The sequence below is a fragment of the Haemaphysalis longicornis genome, unplaced genomic scaffold (assembly GCF_048455015.1).
Source record: "Haemaphysalis longicornis isolate Haplotype H1 unplaced genomic scaffold, Haemaphysalis longicornis Haplotype H1 scaffold_3, whole genome shotgun sequence".
NCBI classification, from domain to species: domain Eukaryota; kingdom Metazoa; phylum Arthropoda; class Arachnida; order Ixodida; family Ixodidae; genus Haemaphysalis; species Haemaphysalis longicornis.
The window spans coordinates 186976098-186999665 of NW_027526335.1; the positions used below are offsets into that span (position 1 = coordinate 186976098).

General features: G+C 47.2%; 1 protein-coding gene across 1 annotated transcript in view; it reads left to right on the top strand.

Moving 5' to 3' along the window:
- The window catches only part of LOC144175882 (uncharacterized), a 48653-nt gene that overhangs the window by 20541 nt on the left and 4544 nt on the right, over positions 1–23568 (top strand). The window contains exons 4-9 of the mRNA XM_077704937.1: positions 1114–1217; positions 3285–3487; positions 5655–5823; positions 6318–6596; positions 12562–12706; positions 21542–21811. Of these exons, the coding sequence (XP_077561063.1) occupies positions 1114–1217; positions 3285–3487; positions 5655–5823; positions 6318–6596; positions 12562–12706; positions 21542–21811 (1170 nt within the window). The remainder of the gene's footprint in view (positions 1–1113; positions 1218–3284; positions 3488–5654; positions 5824–6317; positions 6597–12561; positions 12707–21541; positions 21812–23568) is intronic.

Consider the following 23568-nt stretch of genomic DNA (forward strand, 5'->3'; position numbering starts at 1 on the left):
GGTCGCGTGACGCTATCACGGGGTGTTCAGCGACAACGCAGGCGGTAATCCCTGCAGATGTGCTCGGTGAGCGCACCTTCTCCCTCCCCCGTGTCCGTGTGGGCTCGTAGTTCAATCGGTAAGACAACGCGCTCTCGCTCCGTTTCTCTATTCGTTCCGAGTTTCGAATTCTGGCGGTGAAAGTGACATAATTTATGTTTGCGGTAGTTTTCATTTGACACAAACGGTCGCGAAAGAACCCTTGGGAGTAGAGGTACAAAGCTTCGCATTAAAAGTTACCCTTATTATGTGACCGGTCACAGGTTGCAAGAAAACAGTGATGCTTGTGGAGTGAAGATTGACAGCGGTCAAGTGTCAAGGCTGTGAATTATGCTCAGGGATTGGGCAAGTTATGTTGGTCCAAAAGAAGAAAAAAAATTGAACATCGCGGCAGCGACGCAACACAATATCAGCCGTTTAGTGCGGGCGCGCTTATTGCGAAGAATATTGTCACAAGACGCACTGACAATACCCCATCGCTCTCCATTGACGACGACCACGCAGTGGCTGGCGTACAGCCTGAGCGAGCTCTGTCTTGGCCGTCATGCAAAAGTTGTAACTAGATGGCTCGTCAAATTTCATCATGGTTAGTCTCGTCTTTGCCCTGCCGCCGCGTAACACCGTTGGTGCGCTGCTTGGTAATCTTTGCTCCGTTCTTCAGCATCGTCCGGCTCCGCAGAAGTAGTCTCGTTATGAAAGTGCCCTGATCGTAGCGGATATCCCCAACCTCGGTGCCCCACGGCCGCGCCCATGCCTCCAGCCTGATGTCCACAGTAGTAGAACCGCCGTTTAATATAGTGAATATAGGTACCACGAAAGGCACTTCTGCACTGCTATGCAAACAGAAACATGCAGAACCTAGAATCTCAATTGTTGTGTAGGTTATAGGTTACCCCCCCCCCCTCCTATTAACATCACGTCATGCACATCGGGGCCAGGTTTCGTAGCACAGGCGGTGATGGGCAAGGAGTACAAAAAATGTTTTAACTATGAGCATCTTCTCACGGGTTGAAGTTGCTGCTGACTAATGCTATTACATTGTTCAACCCATAAGAGAATGCTGGTCTCTCTCAGGGGAGCTCCAATACCAGGCAGGGGACAGCGACTGCACGCATGTTCTCACCGATATCGAGTATGCGGGAAAAGTGGTGAAAGCAGTATCTTCCCTAAAGATGAAGGTAAGGTGATAGCGACGCTGAGCTCTAATACACCCTCCTGTAGAGCCCCACGCACTCAAACGCGAAAATTCGCGCAGTAATTCCGCACTCTACATAAATCTACTCTACATAAATCTCGTGATTAAAAAAATGCCTCAAGTCGGGGAGGTTCATTGTCTGGTTATCGGGAGAGGTAGGGTAACGTTGTTTAAGAAATTTCTCTACACTGATGTGCAAAAAATTGTTATCATCCTACAGTACTGTTTTACCTATCTTAAACCGGCTGTTGCGGTATGCCAGGTATAGCTGTTCTCCATGACAATATTTTTTCCTTAAAGCACATTTTATTTCAAAGAAGGGAGTGAGCGATAACACTGAAATAGTCGTGTTGATCCTGAGTGAAGAAACAAATACTCATAATGACAAATGTTGTCCCTTGCAAGATTGCCTTGCTGATAAAGCCTTCACAAATTCATTCTTCTAAGGCAGTATTCTGCTTACAACGCTTGAATTTGAAAAATGCTTACGCGGTACAAGTGCGATGGCATCGCCAAATATCGAAGATTGGTCAGAATGAGCTAAAGGGCATTTTGCCAAATAATGTGCCGCAGTATTGAACGCTTATTACTCTCAATTCGGCAGCCGGTTTGCTGGTTTACGAAAAAAGGTGCCTGTACCAGTGGCCAGATTGCGCTCAGTAAACGAGCTAAGCCGTTCTCTGCGATTTGGCATACATGTAGTTCTCTTTGTGCAGATCAGGTTTATACACTTGACGCGGTGTGAACCCAGGACCCGTAAAACTTGCAGCAGTATACGTCTTACGGAACGTAACGTAAACGGAACGTAAAAACTGAACGTAATATGTACTTGTTTAAAACGGGTTCGCCGAAAAAAACAAGGTTCATGGTTGATTCACGCGAGCTAAAACAGCGTTTTACATGGGCGCCGTGAGGATTGCAAAAATGCTTGAATAAGGGAACACGCTGCAAGTCACCAATTTAGGCGTATCTGAAGCATAAGGGCCTCATTAACAGTGCAGGTTTTGGGTGCAGGTTTCATAACTATTCAAACGTTTGGCAGGTCTTGTATTTGTTGAGAGGTTTCTACTAGGCAATGTTAGTTAAGCCGTTAATCTCTGCCGCCGATGTGGGGAGGTGGGTGTTTCGCAGGTCCACCTCTCAGTTTCGGCAGCGTATCGATAAATATATCTCCTCACCCTTTCACTCTACCATCCGTATTACCGGTGAGCGGGATCAACACGAGGACGTTTGGCGTGCGTTCATTGTCCTCAGTTTTTGCGCCATCTGCATCTACCTCGATTGCCTTCGTGTTTCTCGCACCTAACTGGTGTATTTGATATGCGTGGTGGATTTGATATGGTGATATGGGTGTTTCCAAGAAACTTCCCTTATCTCATTAATCTGTATTTGTATCTCTTAATGCTTAGAAAGAGTCAAGGCAGAGTCTCGCCGTCTCTTTTTTTTCCTAGGGATATAAGCACATGGGTAGCCGAATAAAAGTAGTTGGAAGTTAGCGCCTGTCCCGTCTACACTGTTCTTCGTCGGTGTGTTTTTGTTGCGCTTCAAATCATGGCATCTATTCACCAACTAGCCCAGCAAGAAGTTCTTCTCAGTCACGGCAACGTACGTAAAGCTGTTAATTAAAGCATAAGACGTGTCCCACACCAGTATACTGCAAACCAGGCATAAGTTGTTTCCTATTAGAAAATTGGTCTTCGCTGGTGAGAAATTCTCTTCGCTCAAGAGGCGTACATATACGTTTTACAAGAAAAGGAGCCATAGATTAGGATACTTCATTATCCTGGCCCCTGTTGGCGGCAACCGTTTTCGCTGATTCTGAAGAGGACGTGTATTGAACTACTAGAAGTCAGCGAAGGGTAAGGATTGCACAATCAAAAAGTCGACATGAACATACACAATGAGTAGCAGTATAGAAGCACCTTTAAATAAATAACTGCGTGATACGGTAAAGAGCGGTGCTTGTGCATAAGAAAATATAGGCTGAACCGAACGTGTTTCGCCCGCCATCCTGGAGTACTCTTTCGGTAAAGGAACCCTATACACGCAGGGCCTTTTCAGCATGGGAGACACTCCAAACTTCGTGTCCGCTGCCCAGTTCTCAGGACTAGACGAGAACGAGTTCCAGGAATGCCCCGTACCGGACACGCGAAGCTCAGTCATGGCCATCTGCTACACGTCAGGGAGCACGGGCCTGCCCAAAGGCGCCGAGATCACGCACTACAACTTCGTCACTTGCTTCTACACATCCAGGTAATCACTGCATTTTTACACCGCTACATTGTTTCGCACCAACCTGTAGTGGAGTTGGAGGTAGGCTCTCGTATTCATAAGCCTACATGACAAAAGCAAAAAAGGAACGCGAATCTGCCAATTTTAAATATGTGGCGTACCGGAGGCTCAACCCAAACAAACTTGTCCCACTCACTCGAATCAGGTCAGAACACTCTGCCCCTTACTTACTGTCAGAATATAACTGTGACGAATGGCCATGTGAGTGATTGGCCTTGCAAGTGGGCCAGCCAGAACAACAGGGACGATGACAAAGAAGAGGAGCCGCGCGTGAGTGATCGCGGAGGCTGGAACGGAAACGGCTGGAAGCCAATCGACGGAACAGGCGGCGGTCCATGGAAACTACCCCGTGAGACGCCTGGGTCGCTACCCCGCCAAGGCTTGAGAGCTCGTGTGGGCGCCGTCATTGAGGTGCTGATTCGCCGACTGCTGACGCGCCATTCCGGCTGTTGGGCGCTTTCGTTCCTGCTGTTGGAGCGCCTAGAAACGCGTCGCCATCGACTGAAAGTCAGCTGACTTGTCTATTAGGCATTGCTCTCGGACCTCGTGAACTGCGATGTTATTTTGTGTATCTTTTAACTGTGGACTGTGTGTACGTGTGACCGAAACCCGCACTGTCTGTCACGTCCCGACCTCTACTATGCTCACATCCTGTGCTTGTCCTCCGTCCTTTTAAATATAGTCTTCGACGTGTTAACCAGTGTTCTTCTCTGGGCCTGCGTGGTCCTCGGCCCATTCATAACAATAACCACACCGCCAACGCCATCCATGAAATCAAGCCAGAACCTACCATCCGTATCGTCTCGCCACCAAGTACTTGGCCTCTACAGTGTTTTAAATGCGAATGCATTTATTAGCCGGGGGTTGTCTTGCTCCGTTGGCCGGCGTGCGCCTGCAGTTGTTGTTGTTGTTGTTGATCCTTTTCTAGTGGTACATACCCACGTGGGGGATTGGCCAAGAAACGGAGTGGCTTTTTGGGGCTAAAACGCCCACCTCATGACCCTATATAGTGCGCCTGCATTCCTCCAGCGCGAGCGCACGTGAGCGCGCGCCTCGTAGTTCTGCCTTCGTCGTCGTCGTCGTCGTAAATACGAATGCATTTCTTAGTCGGGGGCTCGAGACGCCGTTGCCGCGCAGCTGGACGCGGCTATGGAAAGTGTGCGCGTGCGCTCCAAACCCTCTGACCCCATAGTCTTGGTTGGCGACTTCAACGTTGACGTGCGCAAGAAGAGTGGCGCGTGGCTGGTCGAGTACAAGCAGACCAGGCACTCTATGCATTGTCTCTCTGCCGGCTTCGACACGTGCCCCACTACCATTCACGGGAGTTGCATTGATCTGGTCTTTACGCGAAACTGTGACGCGCGTATGCTTCTCAAAGACCCTTTGACCGTGCACTTTAGCGATCACAAGGCAGTGATTGTGACCGTCAGGTGCAACGATAACACAAACAGGTGCTGATGAATAAATGATTACGTTCACACTCTCGTCATTAATTACGCCATTACTCGAAACACACTCATCGGTGCACCCAATGCATTCGCATTTCTGCACGATTTCCTTCGGGGACGTGCGGGGGAATTTTTTTTCCCTGTAGAAACAACATCCAGCGCCATCTATGTGCCATCCGTAATAGCGCGCCTAAAAAGGAAGCCTACCTATGCTCTGTATCCACGTACATATAAATGTAGTATAAACAGCTCCAAAGTAAAAATACTGGTTGCATAGTTCATTCATGCCAACTTTAATTGTCACCCAGGTAGGCTCCGGCAGAATAACACAAAACTCAATTATACCGGTGAAAACAACCGCGTTCTTTCAAATAACAGTACACTTCTGATTAGATATTTGAAATACACATAAGTGCCCTGGTCAGAAGTAGGCAAAAATAACTGAATTATCAGAAATCCGCCTTTTATTTCACTGAAGCATCAAAGCGGGCGATTTTTAGTAAAGACACTGCTGCCCCTCACAAGCGAAGTGTAGCAGATGACAGCGGCGCGAGTTCCTAAGCCTACGTCAAAGCCAGGGGGCGCCACTCAAATATCTTACCGCAATTATTGAAAATGAGCGGCTGCTGGACTTTGCCCTATGCGTAGGCTGCACTCTGAAGCTCCCGCACGGTACGCAGGCACCAGCTGCCGTGGGGTGAAGGTGACATGTACCTGGGCATAAATTCCATAACGCACGTGACGGGCCTGGTGTTCATCATGATAAGTGTGCTGGACGGCGCTTCTTGCGCTGTCACGTCTGCCAAGCTGACCCCAGCGGAAATTATGGACGCCATAGACAAGTTCAAGGTTCGAAATCTTGTTGCATTTCTAAACACGAACAACCTACCTGAGTTTGAAGTGCTTGTTATGGCTTGAAAGCAGTGTATGGCTCATACCACCACAATTAAGAGCAACAAAAAGACGAACTTAATTAACTGCTAGGCAGCACTACTCATGTCTGCTGGCTTATCTCGAACGGTATATTCACCAAGCCCTGTGACAAAGTATCCTAACAACAATTCTTGTGCCCAGCTGAAAATGCTAGACAAAAAGAGAACAGCTTTACAAAGCTAAAATTCTCTGCTACAATACCCCAAGTGAAATACCATGTGCAACGATTATTTTAATCGAGCACGTTTATGAGTACGCATACATAGCACCATGTGCCGTACTGCTGCGTATCCGTGGACGCATATGTTTGTGGGTGCACCGACCCCCCGTGTTCGGAGACTGCGTCGTATTCTAAACGGTAAATTCCGTTGTTTGTGTTGACGATCGTACTTTCTTTCTGATTGCTGCAGGTAACGGCAGCCTTGACATTCCCAGCCCAACTGCAGGCGCTAACGCGGGAGACGCGCCGGACAGGTCGAAGAGTACCTTCCTTGAGAACCCTTGCTGTGGGCGGTAGCGTGCTTGCGGAGTCTTTGGCATACTCCGTCCGTGCATCCTTTGGTGGCCTCAAGCAGCTCGTTAACATGTACGGCATGACCGAATCATGTGGTGTCATCACGTGCCAACCTTCAACTGAAACACAAAGGGGCGTCGACGTTGGTGTGCCTGCCACAGGAGTAAAGGTTATGGTATGAAAAACACGAAAAATGTCTAATCGGAAACCATTATTTATTGTCTTTCGTGAGATTTCAACAGCGAAGCTATTTAGGAAATCGTAATTTTTTGGTCTGCAGTTAAATATACAAAAAAATTGCCGAGCGCGCGCCCTTGAGCGCGGGCCTCGCGGGGAACTCGAACAAGTTAACAAAAGCAATAAAATACCTATCGGTCGTGTGTACGTGCCTTGCGATGGCCGCCGAGCGTCTCCTAAGAACGTTTGTCATCTTCCTTGTGTGTTCTTCCCATGTCCGTTGAAGTGTTACTACAGCGCGGTTCAAGAAGATGCATAACAAACTTGCCCCCGTTTTAGCGTTGCTCACGTTTGTCAAGCCAAGCACACCCGCATAGGGAGATTGGCCAAGATGGGCAAAAATACTCAGCTTCAGCCATAATCGTGGCAACACATCCTCAGAGAGAGAAGAACTCCCGCGTCCGCTGTAATCTCGGCAACACTTGTTCGTAACAACAAAGACACGTCATAGCTTCGGCCCCGCCAAGGTGATGTCCAATGATTATCACTTCAACAAAATGAAGGCTGCTCATACTTATAGCAACAATGATGGAGTAGAGGTGCTTGCGGCGGCGAAGAAAAAGCAAATCGATTACAATCGTAGACTTAAGCCGTCGTGATGGTTGTGAAGGATGCGTACAGCTTCGCTAGCTTCAAGTCTTGCGCGTGTGCTTCCTTCATTTTTTACTTTGGTTGGTAAGCATTGTAATGCGTCAATATGTGTCTCGGCGTTCTCAGGCCTAAATTTCGAATAACGGGATGCTGTCCTAGAATAGGTTTAAAAATTTGGTGCAGCTTCCAGTAGTGGTGCCAGACTTGAGAAAGAGCTCAGCTGGTGGCCTCTCTGTCTTCTTTGGAGACCCGACTGTTGCACCTCCCATGAATTGCCGAACTTGCCACTGACTGGCAGCCCCAGATTGATTTGCCTGGAGGCTTTCACATCTCCCAAAGTAGACCATGTTTGCACGTGAGAGAACCGGCGGTTACCGGCTTCGCCAACTCGGCGTCTGTGTTCTTCACTTCGGCCGCGAACGCAGATGAACTGGCGAGTACGTACCAGGGCATGCGAGAGATCACGCCACGAACGCTGGGTCGAGTGTTTTCGAAGGTCGAGTTGTACGATGCTAGGTGCTAGGCACAAGGCGCATGCTGACGTGTGCGCGGCATTTTTTCTTGGTATTCGTTTAGGCGAATGTAGACAGACGAAGCTCAACCTTAAATAGCTCTGCTGTTAAAATCCCTCTTAGGTGAACGATCCTTGTAAATGTTTTTACTTATTTGAAATGGAAGACAGAATGCGAATGTCACAAGAAAACAACGCCTAATAGTTGACTCCAAAGTGCTTACGACGGCCGTGTGCTCAGAACGCCAGCACTACTGGCCGCTGCTGCCGGTTGTAGTATGCGTACCTCTGAACTATCCGGGTGAGGGGGGCGACTTCAAGGTTTGTTCTATTTATTTAAAAAAAAAACCCAGAGGCCCTTTGGGGAGGGTATTACACAGGGTAAGGGGGGTTATATTGGTGTCACAAGAAACTAGAAAAAGAACAAAATAAACAAAAAAAACTAAAAGGGCAAAAATAATTTACATCGCTATAGTAGAAACAAATAGGAAAAATGAGTACAAACAATAAGAATGGCTATTGGTACAGTAACCTAAATGATCTACGCAGAGTATTACTACACGGAATATTACCACACGCCATTTGACAGTGCAAGAACTGAGTGAAAAGAAGCAGTGAAATGATGCACAATATACATTGGTATTTACGCTCAAAGCATTAGTAAATTTCATGGTATTCTGTTCAGTAGCAATGTTAGATAGTAGATTATTCCAGTCAATTCTGGTACGTGGAACAAATGATTCGGAAAATTTACACCATCTTCCCGCGAGGGGTACCATGGGGTAGATGCGATGCATCGGGGGTTTCCGTTGCGCTTCCGTTATGTTAGCGTGTGCATTGTTGTTGTGTGTCCATATTTATCGGGGTGGCCGGCGCTTGTTACGGTTGCGCCGACCATCGCGATATCAGGCCTGTTAGTCTCCATTTCAAATCATTGGCGGTCACCGAAGGATCTCATCGGAGGAGCGCCGGCACAACGACTGAGCGGAGCGGCACAGTTACCGCGTTTATGTGCATGGTGAGGGGAATGAGAGAGAGCAGCGCAGAGCACCGCATGCGCATGTGTTAACCCGCACCCACGCACAGCTGGCACGGCGACGGAGCGAGCGCAGCCGAGCGCTAACATGCAGATGGCGCTGCGGTGAGAGCGGCGCGGCAGCTGGCGCGGCGAGGAGAATGGGGGAGGGATGCGGACGGCGCCGGACTACGCCGGAGGGACAAGGCGGGTGAAAGAGATGCATCGCATGTAAAAAGCAAGGGTACGACATGGGATGCATTTGATTTTGCATGAATGATCTCGACGCGGAAAAATAGCTGCGGGTTCACACATAGATTCGTTACGAAGGGACACATGGTAGTATAGTTTATGAATTCATGTTAAGCGAGATATGTTGCGGCGATGCGATAAGGCTTCGAGTTCCGCACGATTTTTAATGCTGTAACGCTGGTGAGTAATCAGAAAAGATGAAGTGGTGAGCGCGGTTTTGCAAGGCTTCTACGTCATTTATTAGATATGCCTGATGAGGTTCCCAAATGGATAATGCGTACTCGATTTTAGGACGTATTAGTGTAATATATGCTAACTTACGTAAACACGCGGGAGCATGCCCGAGGTTACGTTCGAGGAAACCAAGTGAACGGTTAGCAGACGCGAGGATGTGGTTTATGTGAGTATTCCATGTCAAGTTACTGGTCAGATGCACGCGAAGGTATTTGTAGGTGTAAGTTCCCTCCACGAGGCTTTCGTTTCACATATAGGATGCTGAATTGTGGGAGGCTTGATTAGTAAAGTACACTACTTTTGTTTTAGCAAGGTTTAGAGGCATTCGCCAGGCTGAGCACAATGTGTTAATAACGTTTAGGTCAGATTGAAGAATGTCGTGGTCATGGTTAGATTGAATTTTACGATATGATACGCAGTCATCCGCAAAAAGTCTGGTGTTAGATTTAACGCAGTCTGGTAGATCATTATTTTAAACTAGAAAAAGCAAGGGTCCGAGTAAGCTTCCCTCAGGGACATCAGATGTTACAGCGATTAGAGATGAGTTGTGATTGTTAACTTATGCAAATTGCACCCTATTAGAAAGAAAATCTCTTATCCACGTGACAGCAGTAGGGCCGATGTTCAGTAGCTTAAGCTTGTGAATGAGTCGATGGTGAGGGACAGGATGAAATGTAGGGCCGATGTTCAGTAGCTTAAGCTTGTGAATGAGTCGATGGTGAGGGACAGGAAGAAATGCTTTTGAGAAGTCTCGGAAAATTGCGTCGACTTTATTTCCAGCGTCTATAGATGAATGTAATTCGTGAATGTTGCCAGCTCGTTGGGTGTCACATGAAAAGCCTTTACGGAAACCGCGCTGAGGCCGAAAAATAAGGTTATCTTTTTCTAGATAGTTAATTATCTGGCAGTGTATAATGTTCGATGAGTATGCATATGGTACTGGTTAAGTAAATGGGGTGATAGATTAGTGGGGAGGTACGATCACTAGATCTTAAAAAAGGAACAACCTTCGCCACCTTCCAGTCATGGGGTATAACGCCAGATGATAGAGATTGCTGAAATAGCGCCGATAATACTGGAAAGATGCTTTGTGCTATATTTTTCAGAATAGTTGTGTTTAAACGAGTGTTTAACCGATGAATGCTTGGTAGTGTGCTTGGAGTTTGGAAGGTTTGGTAATATTTGTGGTGGTTTGACTCCAAGTCAGTGCAAAACATGTGTCGTTGTGGTGATCCACGTTAACTTATGATTTATCAGCTTGCGGCAGCGGCTGTTTTTAGTCCGGACGCCAGGTTTCCTTCTTTTCTGCTGGAGCGCGATGCGTACGGCCTTGATGCTAGCGTAAAGCGTTCATATATCATGCGTGTAAAGGGTTTGGTTGATTCATTATCATCGTGATGACGCAAAGGCATCAAAACTGTTGTCACCTTACTTCGACTAGTGTAGGGGTGGATTTTTGTTACGGTTTATTGGGAGGAGGCAAGTACTAACAAACTGTCAATGAAGAACGATGTCGGTCCAGTTGCTTCAGACACAAATAGGAAGCGTCAATAGGAGAAATAGAAGGGCAAAAATAAATATGAGCCTGTGGGCATTCCATAGCCCTTTCGCATTAACAAGTTGATTACTGCTGGAGTCAGTTTATTGTTTAGTATGAACCTATAGAATAAAAACATTGTTCTTTTACAATGCATGTTAAGTGTATTTGCAGAACGAAGCGAATGGACAGTAGATAAATGACAGAAGAACGGGGTCTCTATTTTGGCAATAAGCAAAAAAGAAAAGGAAGAAAACGAAAGTTATGGGCGAAAGGCGAATTCCGCTGACGCTGGCTAGAGCGGGGGAGGTCGAATGATAGAGGCGTACTTCCCTAAGCGATCTCACTGCTGATACCTGCATCGGTGACCATGTTTTTGCGAGGATTGCATGCAGGTTCACATCAGCACTGCAGGCGGAAGAGCGGGGTAGTGGCATGCGGAGAATCTGTCTTTATTATTGAGTGGTGAAGTACTAAGCAGTTTAGATCTCCATCAGGGAAATAAGCAATTGTAACTGCTGTTCAGCATTAGAAGCGGCTGTGGTGTGCGTCATTGGAAGAGTTGTTAAGAGCGGGGTCATAAAGCTTGAGTTCCAGCCATGCCAGGCGTCGCTTAAAACTGGGCGCTGCAAAAGTGGAGAAAAGGAAAGTGCTAGGACAAGAAGTGTCAAGAGAAGCAAAGCAAGGAGGCAAGGAGCCGCCGGGAAATGTGGGGAATAGGAGTCGCGGCGCAAACGTTCGGGAGGGGAGGCGCGTATCGTGGGGTGGCTGCACCTAGTGATGACGAAAGCTCTGACGTGAAAGTGTTCTCTTAGTTGTGAGTGATGGTGTGTGTTCTTCCCAAATCTGTGTCCAATCAATCGATAAGATGGGCAGGCCTAGGAAAAGCTATCTGCTGAGCCACAAGCGGAGCGGCGGCGAAGGAAGCGGAAAGCAGGCCATAAGGCGAGTGAAAGCTACAGAAAATGCAAATATAAAGCTATAGAAAAAGGCTAGTTGAAACTACCGAAGAACAAAAAGCTCCGTCGTTTCCGGCGTCTTCGCATCTCAAAGACGGCGGTGGAAGCATTTTTTGGTGAAACGAACGCTATCGAAGACCTAATAACAAAGAGAGTGCAAACAGTGACCCTCGTCGCAGTTATCAAAAGTGTCACGCATGTGCAAATTCCTTTGTCCTTGCAAAAATGCAGTTGTAGGTGGGTCAAAAAATCGAATTTGCTTACGCAAATTTGCAGGGGTAGCGTCATTCTTTTATAGTGTTAGCAAGTGACTTGACCCGTTGGCTCTGAGAAACCATAAAGTTTCCAGTCACAACGTATGCCATTAGAGTGCGTTTGCTCTCGGCAATGCAGAAATCATGAAAAATTCGCAGTTCCTGCAGAAACGTAAACCGTACCATTGTTCTGGTACGCCATTCATCTGACGACGCGCCGGGTTGAGCGCTCACCATTGCATAAAAGTGCACAAGCTTCCAAGCAAAGAGGGGAGCTTGCTTGTTGCCCACTGCTATACGTCGTTTCAGAAAGAGTCCGTGAGTGAAGAAATACTGGCATGATGATTGAAAAGTTACCCCAAAAACGTGAACAAATAACGCAGGAGGAACAAACAGGTCTGTCTCTGCTTCATTTGTTGTGCATTGGTCTTGTGTTTTACCCGTGCGTACCTATTTATTTCTTTTTGCTCTCGATTTTCCAGCAACATCAACGTACTCACCGAACAGCAGCTTTCCCAGAGTGTAATAATGCAATGAGGTTCCTTTACAGGTGACGGACTTCAAGACGCACAAGAGGCTTGGTCCAAATCAAATGGGAGAAATATGCATCCACAACCTCTCTACGGTTACTACCTATTACAAGAGACCGAAGGAGTCGGCGGAACTGCTCGACGAGGAGGGATGGCTTCGAACAGGTTAGACAATTATTCTTGCCTACGTGTTTATTTTGTACAATAGTATCCCAGTTTTGCTTGAAGCTTTGGGCGCACTATTTTCTTGCCGAATATCCTGGCGAAAAATTATGTGCTTTGTTGAGCATTTGTGGAAAGTTAGCCAATCGAGTTATATGAAAAAAGCCAGGAAGAGCTCACTGCCCATTGACACAAACTGCAGATACGAAGGTGGGCGTGTCTTGAAAGTGTTTTTGTAGTGTCAGTTGGCTGTGTATTTTCTTTTTGTGCGCTTTAAAATGAATAAATTAAATGTGCAAATACCATTTTCATCGTACCAGTCCTTCTAAGAACTCTATACTCTGACGTGTCCCATTAAAGTGGTGTAGGATGGCGGTCTTGACTGAAATTGATAGAGCGACGAGAACGGAAAACTTTGTTAGTGGTGTAAGAAGAGATGTACGTATTTTTACATAGCATAAATGCACTTTACACAATGGTACGTTCAGAAAATTTGTTATTCTGGAATTTTGTCAAATGTGACAAGATATGCATTATAATCCTGCATATTTATGCAGAATTGTAATGCAAATCTTGTCAGAAAAATATAACGCAGAATTTTAGATGCACAAACAATCTAATATCAATTGGTAAGGGCACAGTTCTTCAAACTGCGGAATACTTAAGAAGGAATGCAGACATAGTCCTAGGGCCACGGAAGATACATGTGTTTCAAAGAGGGGCCTTACGTTTTTCTAGGTTTCACATTCATACCTGGTCTTCTTTTGAACGCAAGATAAAATTTTCTGGCTGTGTGGAGAGAAAGAGAGAGTGAGAGAGAGAACGATCATTTAGTTGACGACGTCAGTCGAGCTTAGTTTCCTGGCCTGATATGCCAGATGACTGCGGTAACGATGATGATTATAACTAATATAAGGTGCACTTATGTTCGTAACTTGCCATAGTCTGGTTAAGACTGTCGTCTTTTACGTATGCCGACAAAGCTTCTGTAACGTGAGAGGGACGTTTGGAACAAAACCAAGGACATAAAGAGCCCTCAGATATCCTTCAACGCAGAGCAGTAAGTGCATGTCTCACAAATCGTGCAAGTTATCAATACTGCTACACTGTAGTTTGATTGATTGGTTGATTGTTTGATTGATTGATTGATTGATTGATTGATTGATTGATTGATTGATTGATTGATTGATTGATTGATTGATTGATTGATGGGTTTACGCGCCGACGCAACGGAGGCGATCAGGCGCGCCGTAGTGGAGGGCTCCGGATTAATTTTCACCGCCTGGGGATCAATAACGTGCGTCTCACTGTAGTTTGAAATGGCCTGGTCCTTTTCATTTCTAATCTTCTTGAAGATTAGCCGATCGTCGCCAAATCGTATTAACTAACGCTCTGATTAACGCAGGTTTTCCAATAATTATGTAAAAAATGTCGCAGTTTGCACCGGGGGTGCATGGACGAAGAAGAAGAGCTGCTCTGCGTCTCTCCCTTCATCGGAAACAGGGCTGCTGCTCCTCACATAGATTTCTGAACTTTCCGCTGAAAGTACTCCATGACTAGCAGACCTGGATCGTTTTGTCCGTAGCCTTTTACATCGTTCCTAAAGGGGAGCGCGTCAGCACACGCTAGAACCTGCGGTGCGGACTTGACGTCCATTGCGCGAGCTCGGAGTCAGCGCTCTCCACTTGAGGCGGCAGCGCACGTTAACTGGTGACAATGACAGCGCGTGAGAGATCACGCCACGAACGCTGGGCAGGGTTCTAAAAAGTCGAGCTGGCCGACGCCGGGCGCTTCTCCCAACACGCACGGTCGCATGCCCTCGATATTGTCTAGGAATTTCTTTCTGCTAACGCCGGACGGTTGGCCTAAAATCTTATACAGCGCTGATGCCAAAAAAGCACGGAACCAAGATGCTTGCTTGCGGCCCATCTGAGGTCATGGGAAGGCAGCCTAAGTGGCTGCCATCGACGAATTAACGTCGCTGTGTTACATACGACGATATTATTTTACACATGTTTGGAGGGAAGCGTACAATGTTACGTTTTATTATGAGATTGAAATAACTGACCCTATTAAATTTTTTGCTGAAGTCCCATTATAGTCTATCAATTTTACGTGGTTTATTGAGAGTAGATGCAAGTGTATGAGCGGTAGAAACAAATTGCGTGGGGGCGGGGGATTTTCTACAAAAGGCGTGTTGAAACGGAGTTAAAATGTTAACGTGGAAAAAGCTTGTAAAATAAGCACATTGAGATATCGGGTGGTGATTTTTTTTTCTTTTTCTCGATCACTTTTTTAAAGTAAGCTACAGCAGGAGGGAGTAGCTAGCCTGAGTGCACAATACCATGTGGAAATGACAAAGAAAACATGATAACCAGGAAATGTTCTAGTGGTTCAGCATAATGGCCATTAAGTTCGTTTGGAATGCAGTCAGTACCACATGAATGTTTGGGATTCAGAGTTAGCAACAACGCAATTGTACCTTCACATTTTTTTAAAATGAGAGAAACCGCCGTCTGTATTATTGTTGTCGGTGTCACAACAGGTGGTTTTGGAGACTACGGAGCAAAAGCAATGGTTCAAATGGCGCGCCAGTTTTCGCCTGTTATAAAAGATATCTCTGCGCATCCAAACAAAATAAAGTCTCATTTTGCCCTTTTTTATAAGCTGCTGCAAAAGTTTTCCAGGCCATTTTTTCGGAATCATGTAACTGTATTACACAAAAGCATTATTTACTATCATGTATTGTTGCCCTAATGATCAATGCAAAGCTTGCATCTTCCCATATTTAATACGCTTACACTTTCTAGCGAGCTTTGTGTTGCGTATTAACCGAATTCTGCCACTGTTAACCCAAGGATGTCTACGGTGCACTACCTTGAATTTTTTGTGGTACAACGTCGCCGAAAGGGGAATAAGAGACTGCTTTGAACTTTTTCCCCATGCTAATAAAATTCTTTTTAGTAAAATACCCGAAAGGAAATTCAATATAAATGAACATAGACCCATCGTTAGCTGTAAAATAATTTCATAAAAAAGTCGGAAGCACAAGGGTCGTTATTACTTTGCTAAAACCATTAGTTCGTTATAGCTCATGTTCATTTCTAGAGACAATTGGCATGAAAGAAAGGAAGTATGTACTCACCACCGAAACTCACAGGAGCCTGCGACATGGAAAAAGAAAGAAATGGCCGCCGCATGGAGAAAAACAAAACAAAAAAAACTCAAGGAATTATTACTGTATTCATGGCAAACGGTTCATCCACCGTCACTCGACATCACACGAGCTGGCGGCTCACTTCGCAAAAGAAAAGCCCTTCTGCGATTTTTGGCGCGTCGTCTGCGGGCAAACGATGGCTTATTCAGCTAGAGCTACAATTTCTACTACGTCCTCGCCTTCATCATGAGCATCAAAGAAGCTTCGCAGTAGGTGTGCCGAATCCAGGACTTCTGCTTTGTCGGTACACTGGGTTCGCCAAAATTTGGCACCGGTGTCGTCGACACATTCGTCAATGTCGTCGTTAGGAACGCCGGTCACCGTCCGCAAGGTTTTCGCCTCCATTACAGTTGCTACACCACGTCAGCATCAGCAAAGACCTGGGTGCAGAAGGTGGCGCAGTCGGGCACAACCCCGGCGTCCAGGAGAGCATCCCACGGCGCTGTGGCCGTGGCGCACTCAATCGCGGCAGCAACGAGATTTTCGCTGCCACCGCTGCTGCTGACGCCAAATGGGACATGCCAGATTCAGTTAGCCATCGTGCTGGCCGGTACAGCCACCCAAGCAGCCTGTAGCATCTAGATAGCCATGTCAAGGTCAGTCGGGGTGTCCGGCTTCATGTTCATATGCAGCAGAACCAGATCAATCACAAGCTTGCGGTATCACGACTTAAAGCCCATCAAAACCCTTGGTTAGGGGGTTGCACAACCACAGCGCAATTCGGTGGCAAGATGCACAGCTCGATGTTCTTGAGCACAACGGCAGCGTGGTAGGCCACGCAGTTGTATAGGAAGGGGTTAATATTTCGGTTTGGTGTGCCCAGCCGCTTTTCTCACTCCCACAGCCATTGCTCGAAAATTTCTCCTGTCATCCAAGCCTTGCGGTTGGACACATAACTGACTTGGAATTTCCGTTCGCTTTTCAAACATCGTGTTGGCGCACTTTTGTAGACCACGAAGTCCGGCACACTTTCCGTTCCATCCGTGTTAGCACAGACCTACGCGGTCACGAGGACCTCGCTCTGCTTACCACCCAGGCAACATTCACTTTTGAGGGCCAAGGATTCTTGCGGCAGCGTCTAGTAGAACAGGGATGTCTTGTCCGCGTTGAACAAATCCTTTGGACTGTACGTTTTCAGCTACTGCCCAATCTGTGCCTCCGTCCATGCCCCAGAAGCTTCGAGGCAGACAGACATCAATTCCCCGCTGACGGCCCTGCCGACGAAGCCGGGGCGCTCCATGAAGCGCTGCAGCTAGCCGGCACTCGACACAAAATTGTCGTGGCCCATGATGCACGCAAAGTCCCTTCCTTTACGCTGCAACCATGCCGCACACACTGCCACTTGCTCGTGTCCATAGCTTCGAAGGCGAGGGCTCGCCGCTTCTTTCTTTCGCCTTATGCGCCGCATGCGACAGCCTGAGTGACAGCCTATTTGCTGCTCAAAATCGTGGACGGCACGCTCAAAGCTGAGCTGAAATCTTGGGACTATTTTTTATCTTCACGACGGCCCCTACGGCTTTCCGCATGGCCGCCTGCTGCTCGATTAATATTGTTTTGCACTTATGTTCTCTGTCGCCCATCCCCTTAGTGGCTTTGGGAACTCTCACGACCGAACCGATAGAATCGCTGGTAACCTGATGCGCGTGCAGATAAGAAACAACGAAGCCATTGGCGCCGCACCACACGCGCAGAGGAAGAGTTAGTAACCTTCAATCCACTAAAACCAAAATTCAGCTCTCAGAGGAGGTCTCGAACGTGGATAGCCACCTCCGCCACATCTCAGAAGTGCGGAATCGGCTTGTTCGCCGCTGGCACCGGCAAAACCATATCGGAAAAACCATATTCGCCAACTTAATCTCTCCAAGCTCACCCTGACGGCGGCCGAGTATGCGGCCCAACTTGCGGACGCCAACTGGGTGAATAGATGCAACACGGAAGCGCGCAAAATGGCCGCCAAAATTGCTTCGCGGCTATTTCACGCTCTCATGCAGGCAATACAGGCCCAAAGGCAAACTAAAAATTCACACCATCTTCCCGTAGGGGAACCCTGAGTAGTATGTGAAGCAGGCATGGGGTTAATTCAAGTGCCCATTAGTTTTCAGTTCGTCGTTTCAGTGAGGTTGTGGTACGTAGCTACCGTTATAGGTACCGTTTGGTTTACATGGTAACTACCACACTTTTCACTTACTGGAACTACGAAATAGAAAATTGCGTTGACCCCATGGCTGTTTCGCATATTACTCAGGTTCCCCTACGGGAAGATGGTGTAATTTTATTTGGGGGGGGGGGGGGTTAGAGTGGAGAGGCATTAAAGAGAGAGAGAGAGAGAGTCGTTGTACGTGGCATGAGTTTGTCTTTATTTAAGCATTATCATCATCATGTTTAACGTAGGTGACGTCGAGCTGTGGTTTGGGTTCCGCTATGATTATGACCGCCTTATGGTCTGTGAAATGTAAAGTCAAGGGCTGTTGCAGTGGATGAACCCTAAAGTTGCTGAAGATGAGTTCGATGCACGTTCCCCGGCTGGCTCTGGGCTGCTTGTAATCACGGCCCGCCGAGACTCGCCGACGCACGCCGCTGCCGATGACGATGAAACGTCGAAGGCGCGTGAAGCGCGCTCGTCTCGTGCCGGCCCAGGAAGACACCGGCACCACTGTCGCTCCACGATCCCTTAAAGGGGAAGCTTGCTCATCTCGTGTCGGCCCAGGAAGACACCTGCAACACTGTCGCTCCAGGAGCCCTAGAAGGGACCGGGCGTTCAGCATGCCGAGCATGCGCAGTAGGGGTGTGGACGGCGCAACAACGACAACGACAAGGCAGGGACATAGCCCCGACCATGAAATGCTTCGCATCTAAAACATCTACAAATGGCAATTCATAGATTCTAGTGCAATACAACTTCGCTAGCGCAGAAGTTAAGGGACCAATACTTGTGCTCCACAAAGGACCTATTAGATCGGCGTACTCCTTAGCAGGTCTCGAGAATGTCTAGCTGGATCGACCTTTCGAGCTTTTAGAGCTGCAGAAGGCACTGGCTATATGAAACGCGTCACCACTCGATGTCAGCACAAAATTACTGTCAAAATGTTAGCTAACGTTCTCGACCCGGTATATGAATCACTATTAGGTTACATCAACTCAGTTTGATCAGGAGAAGCGCAACTGCCCATAGAATGAAGGCCGCCCTGGTCATATTTATCCCAAAAGTTGGAAAAGCCGTGAACATGGACGGCGTCCGCCCCATTTCTCTCACGTCATGTGTGGTTAAAATGGTGGAGACGAAGGTGGCAGATCGGGTGTCTGAGTTAATGGAGAACCAATGCATTTTCCCAGAATCAATGCACGGGTTCCACGTACACGGATCCAAGCAGGGCATTCTGCTTGAACTTAATCGGGATATCCTAGACGTCATCGAATGCCTTCACAACGACAACGCCGTGTTCACCTTGGACTTAAAAGGGGCATTTGACAATGTAAGTCATGAGGTAATTCAAACACTTACCACAAACCGGATGTGGCTTGAGAGGGTTGGAATACATTGGGCATTTTTTAACCGATCGAGAATTCTACATCCGCATACAGGACAAGGAACACGGCCCTTTCCCATTAGGAACTACAGGTAATACAACACGCGTTGTACGCTGATTACATCACCATGTGGTCTCCGCAGGGCTCACTCGGAGACATTGAGGCGGGCCTGCAGAAAGCAGCGCGCATAGTCGAACGCTTTGCCCACCAGTGTGGCCTCTGATTCTCTCCCTCCAAATAAGAATTCGTGCACACACGCACCTCAACATAGTGCACGGCCAAAATTCGGTTCTCGCTTGAGACAGGTCCAGTCCTCAAAAAAAAAGTCCGGGTACTGGGGCTCTTTATTAGTCAAAACAGACAGTTGGCCCACACATTGACCAAACTCCGTAAAGCGGGAGGCCAGGTAGGCCGCATGGTCCTCCGGTTCTCAAAACAAAAAAAAAAAAACGCGGAGGGCTACGGTACAGTACCTTTCGGTACAGTACAGTACAGTACAGTACAGTACAGTACGGTACAGTAGTCTTACCTTTCTTCGTCCCGTCGTTTGCGCTGTTTTTCTTAGTTTAACAATGTACCAACTGGCCCGTCAGCATACCCTTCTGGTACAAGGATGCCTTGAGCTGGCGCATGCCAGTGGAATCTTAAAAAACGCCTTTGTTTTCGATGTTTAGGCGCACGTGAAAGATGCCCAGGTGGTCAAAATTAACCAGGAGCCCTCCAGTACGGCGCGCTTCTTCTCCTTTTTAGAGTCGGCGAGTTAAACCGCACAGTGAATTTACGATTGCCAAAAATAAGTTTGTGTGGTATATTCTTGCTCCCTCGTCTGGTGGAGAGGGAGGTTATAGCTTTCTTCAGAAAATGTTCCCGAGGTGCAAATCACCTCCAAATATTATAAATTGTTAAAAAACCTGATCATGACGTTTGGTCATAAACTCCCGGGTCACCTGATGGCGATCGATCGTAAGCGGCAATAAAGCTCAACGTTCATCCGTAGCAATTAATTTGGGGGCACAAACTTCAATGTGTGGTATCCGTTCAATAAAAGCGACGGATATGATTTTATGTGCAACAACTACTCCACCTCCTCAATTACCTCTCTCTTTTATATACATTGCAGAGGCGAAAAACTAGCTCGTCATTACTAATGTGCCGCTCTAGGCAAGTTTCGGCTCGTATAACTCCAAAGGGTTATGGCACAACAAGCACCTTTCTATTTTAACACATATTTTAAGTTTGGTCCTGGTGTAAGTATTTAAAATGCCTCAGTTTCTGTCATGGAAAGCACGGAAACCACCATGGGGTTTCTCAAGTGCTCTTAGATGGATGAGAAGCGACAGCGTGTGCTTTCAGCGCTGGGGATATTTTTACCATGTGGTTGTTATCTTCATCCCCTACAAATGTGCAGTCATCAATATGAACATCTTCGGGGACGCGGCAGGTGCTCTTGCCATTAATTGGTTTTACCAGTATTTGCGCTTCCTCGCAGTAATTTGCGTCTCCCAAGTGGGCTCTGGTAGTAATCACATGAAATGTAAATTTTAAATCATCTACGTTTCATCTTCACGATAATTGTCTACTTTTTGTTGAAGTCCCGGAGGTACAGAATGAAAGGGCAGTATCTGTCACCGCGGCCGAGCCTACGAGTTCTGTCAAGCGATTTACATCATACTTCTAGTTTCTTCTTAATCGCTTGGATATTCACTTTTTCATTAAAGTTGCCTTCTGTACCATTCGCAGCATCGGCAATACCACATCCGATCAGATTCGACGGAAGGGTACGGTTCTCAAGGTCAGCTAGCTTCCCAGACTGCAGAGCTATAGATGATTGAAACAAACTGATGTGGCATCAACACCATCAATTTTGCGCGCTAAGTGGATAATTTCACTAATCCATTTGTTAAACTGAGTAACTCTAGCGCTTACTTGAGCTAATGTTTTCTTTGTAGCAGTTAGTTACAATCTGAACTGATCAAGTGCTTGAGAATTATAGACTGGTGCTCGAACATGCCCTTATTCTACAGTGCGGGCCGTAACATGGCCATCGTACTGTGTGTACCTTGTGACAGTACATCCCTGGTATTATTTTGCAGGAGATGCGGGGTACTACGACGAGGACGGCCGGCTCTATATCGCTGACCGGCTGAAGCAGATGATCAAGTGTATGGGCAACCAGGTCGTTCCTGCGGAGCTCGAGGTTCTCCTTATGCAGGAGCATTCCGACGCTATTTCCGAGGTGTCGGTGATTGGGCTGCCGCACGCGGAGTACGGCGAGGCAGCGGCTGCTGCTGTCGTGCTCACAAAAGAAGGGAGGGGGAAGGACTTCCAGGACCTCGTCAAAAGGATAAAAGCCACCGTCGCCGGTACGAATATTGAGGGATTCTAATATTACGGGGTTGTTTCTTACCTGAATGGTGGCTACGGGCACTAGAAACGCAATGCATTTAATAGACGTATTCCTTTAATTTCCGGTCACCATCTAGCAATTGTGTCCAGTGAAACAAAAAAACGTACATGCCGCGGTAATACATTTTTTTAGCGTGATTATATAATGAGGCAAATAGAGCCTAATACAGTTTTGTTAAACCCGAGGCCTCTGATCCGTTGAGCTCTCATTTGTTTCCTTATCACAGTCAACACAAGGCTCGTGTGTTTCGGGAGACCATATTTTTTGGAAGGTCTCCGTAGTTTTTTATATATGTATTAACTTTATGCTAGTTCACTATGAGCCTTCTTCCCAAACGATTTCAAAGCGTGCATATTTTCGTAGCTTGTGATTTGTTAAGAGATGCCGGTGGCACATAGCGCAAACCAGATCGTTGTTCATAGTCGTTGTAGCTGAAAGGACAGCGCGCTGACACCGCGCAGCTACGCTGAGTGTCGCACTTTTGTGATCAAGAAAAGAATTTTATCCCCTACATTTTTGGGACAGAGTGGTTAGGGATGGCTTTCCGGTTAGGGGTACAGCGCGGAAGAGTCTTAAGACGTTACGTACGATGGCCTTGTCTTTTCCGTTGCATGCACGATTGCGCATGAAACTGAAAAGACAAGGCCATCGCACGTAACGTCATAAGACTCTTTGGACATTTCGTGCCGTATTGCATTTTAAAACTTAAAAATGTAACTCCAGAGAAATAAGCGGAGGAAAACTGCGGCATGAACGTTAGTGCAAGGTAGAAGAAAGAGGAGGCGCGGTCACCACACACCGCCCCTCCGCAGTGGCGCAGCATGGCGGAGCTGTGCTGCGTTGCGTGGCGTGGGGGTATTTATGAATCTGCATTCCCATGGCCTCCGCAATCAGCAATAGCTCGAGAGGAGGAAGATGCGCTGCGCCTAAAGTTGACAACGTGGTGGGAGTACAAAAAAATAGGATAGGAGCAGCCGCGCGTGAGTAGGGCGAACGGGCTGACAGGAGCCGTGACCGCAGCCGTAGCATGTGGGTGTGCGCCTGCTTGGGTACCCCGTCCTGCTTCCTACTAATGAATACTTCCCTCCACGATTATCAAGGGTGTGACGACGGAGCACGCCACGGAGGGCAGAATACAAGGGCGTAAGAACTTTTTTTCAGCGGTGCCGGGAGCACAAAAATGCGTCCAAAAAGTATGAAACGAAAATTGAACAAACAACAAATCAACCCGAAACAAAGGTTTCAGGTTGAAGGAGGCATATTGTACATGATTTCCCAGGCTGTTTTGCAGCGAAGCTGTCATGTGGTACGTTTGGTCCACAATAGCGTGTGTCTGTGGGGATATTTAGAATAAGAATCTCACCGGCGTGATACAGACGTACAGGGTGAAATTCTCTATTGCTGTAAATATAATGCAGATAACGCAAAATTCAGACTCCGCTCCCATGCGCAAGATTTACTAGGCTTTACACCTCAAGAAGGCGGCGTTCCTCGCAGGTCACTGGTGCACCAAAATGGGGTCCGTGGAGAAAGAGAGAAAGAGAGAGAGAATACCGTATTCTGTTTAGAACGGAGAAAGAGAAAAAACGCGGCGGGTGAGGGTAAAAGCCGCCTCATTCCACGCAGCTCCTGGTGGCCTAAACGATGACGTTCGCCAGGTTCTTCTGCTACTCTTAGTTACGTTAGTAAGCCACCCTCCGGTGTGGCGTGCCC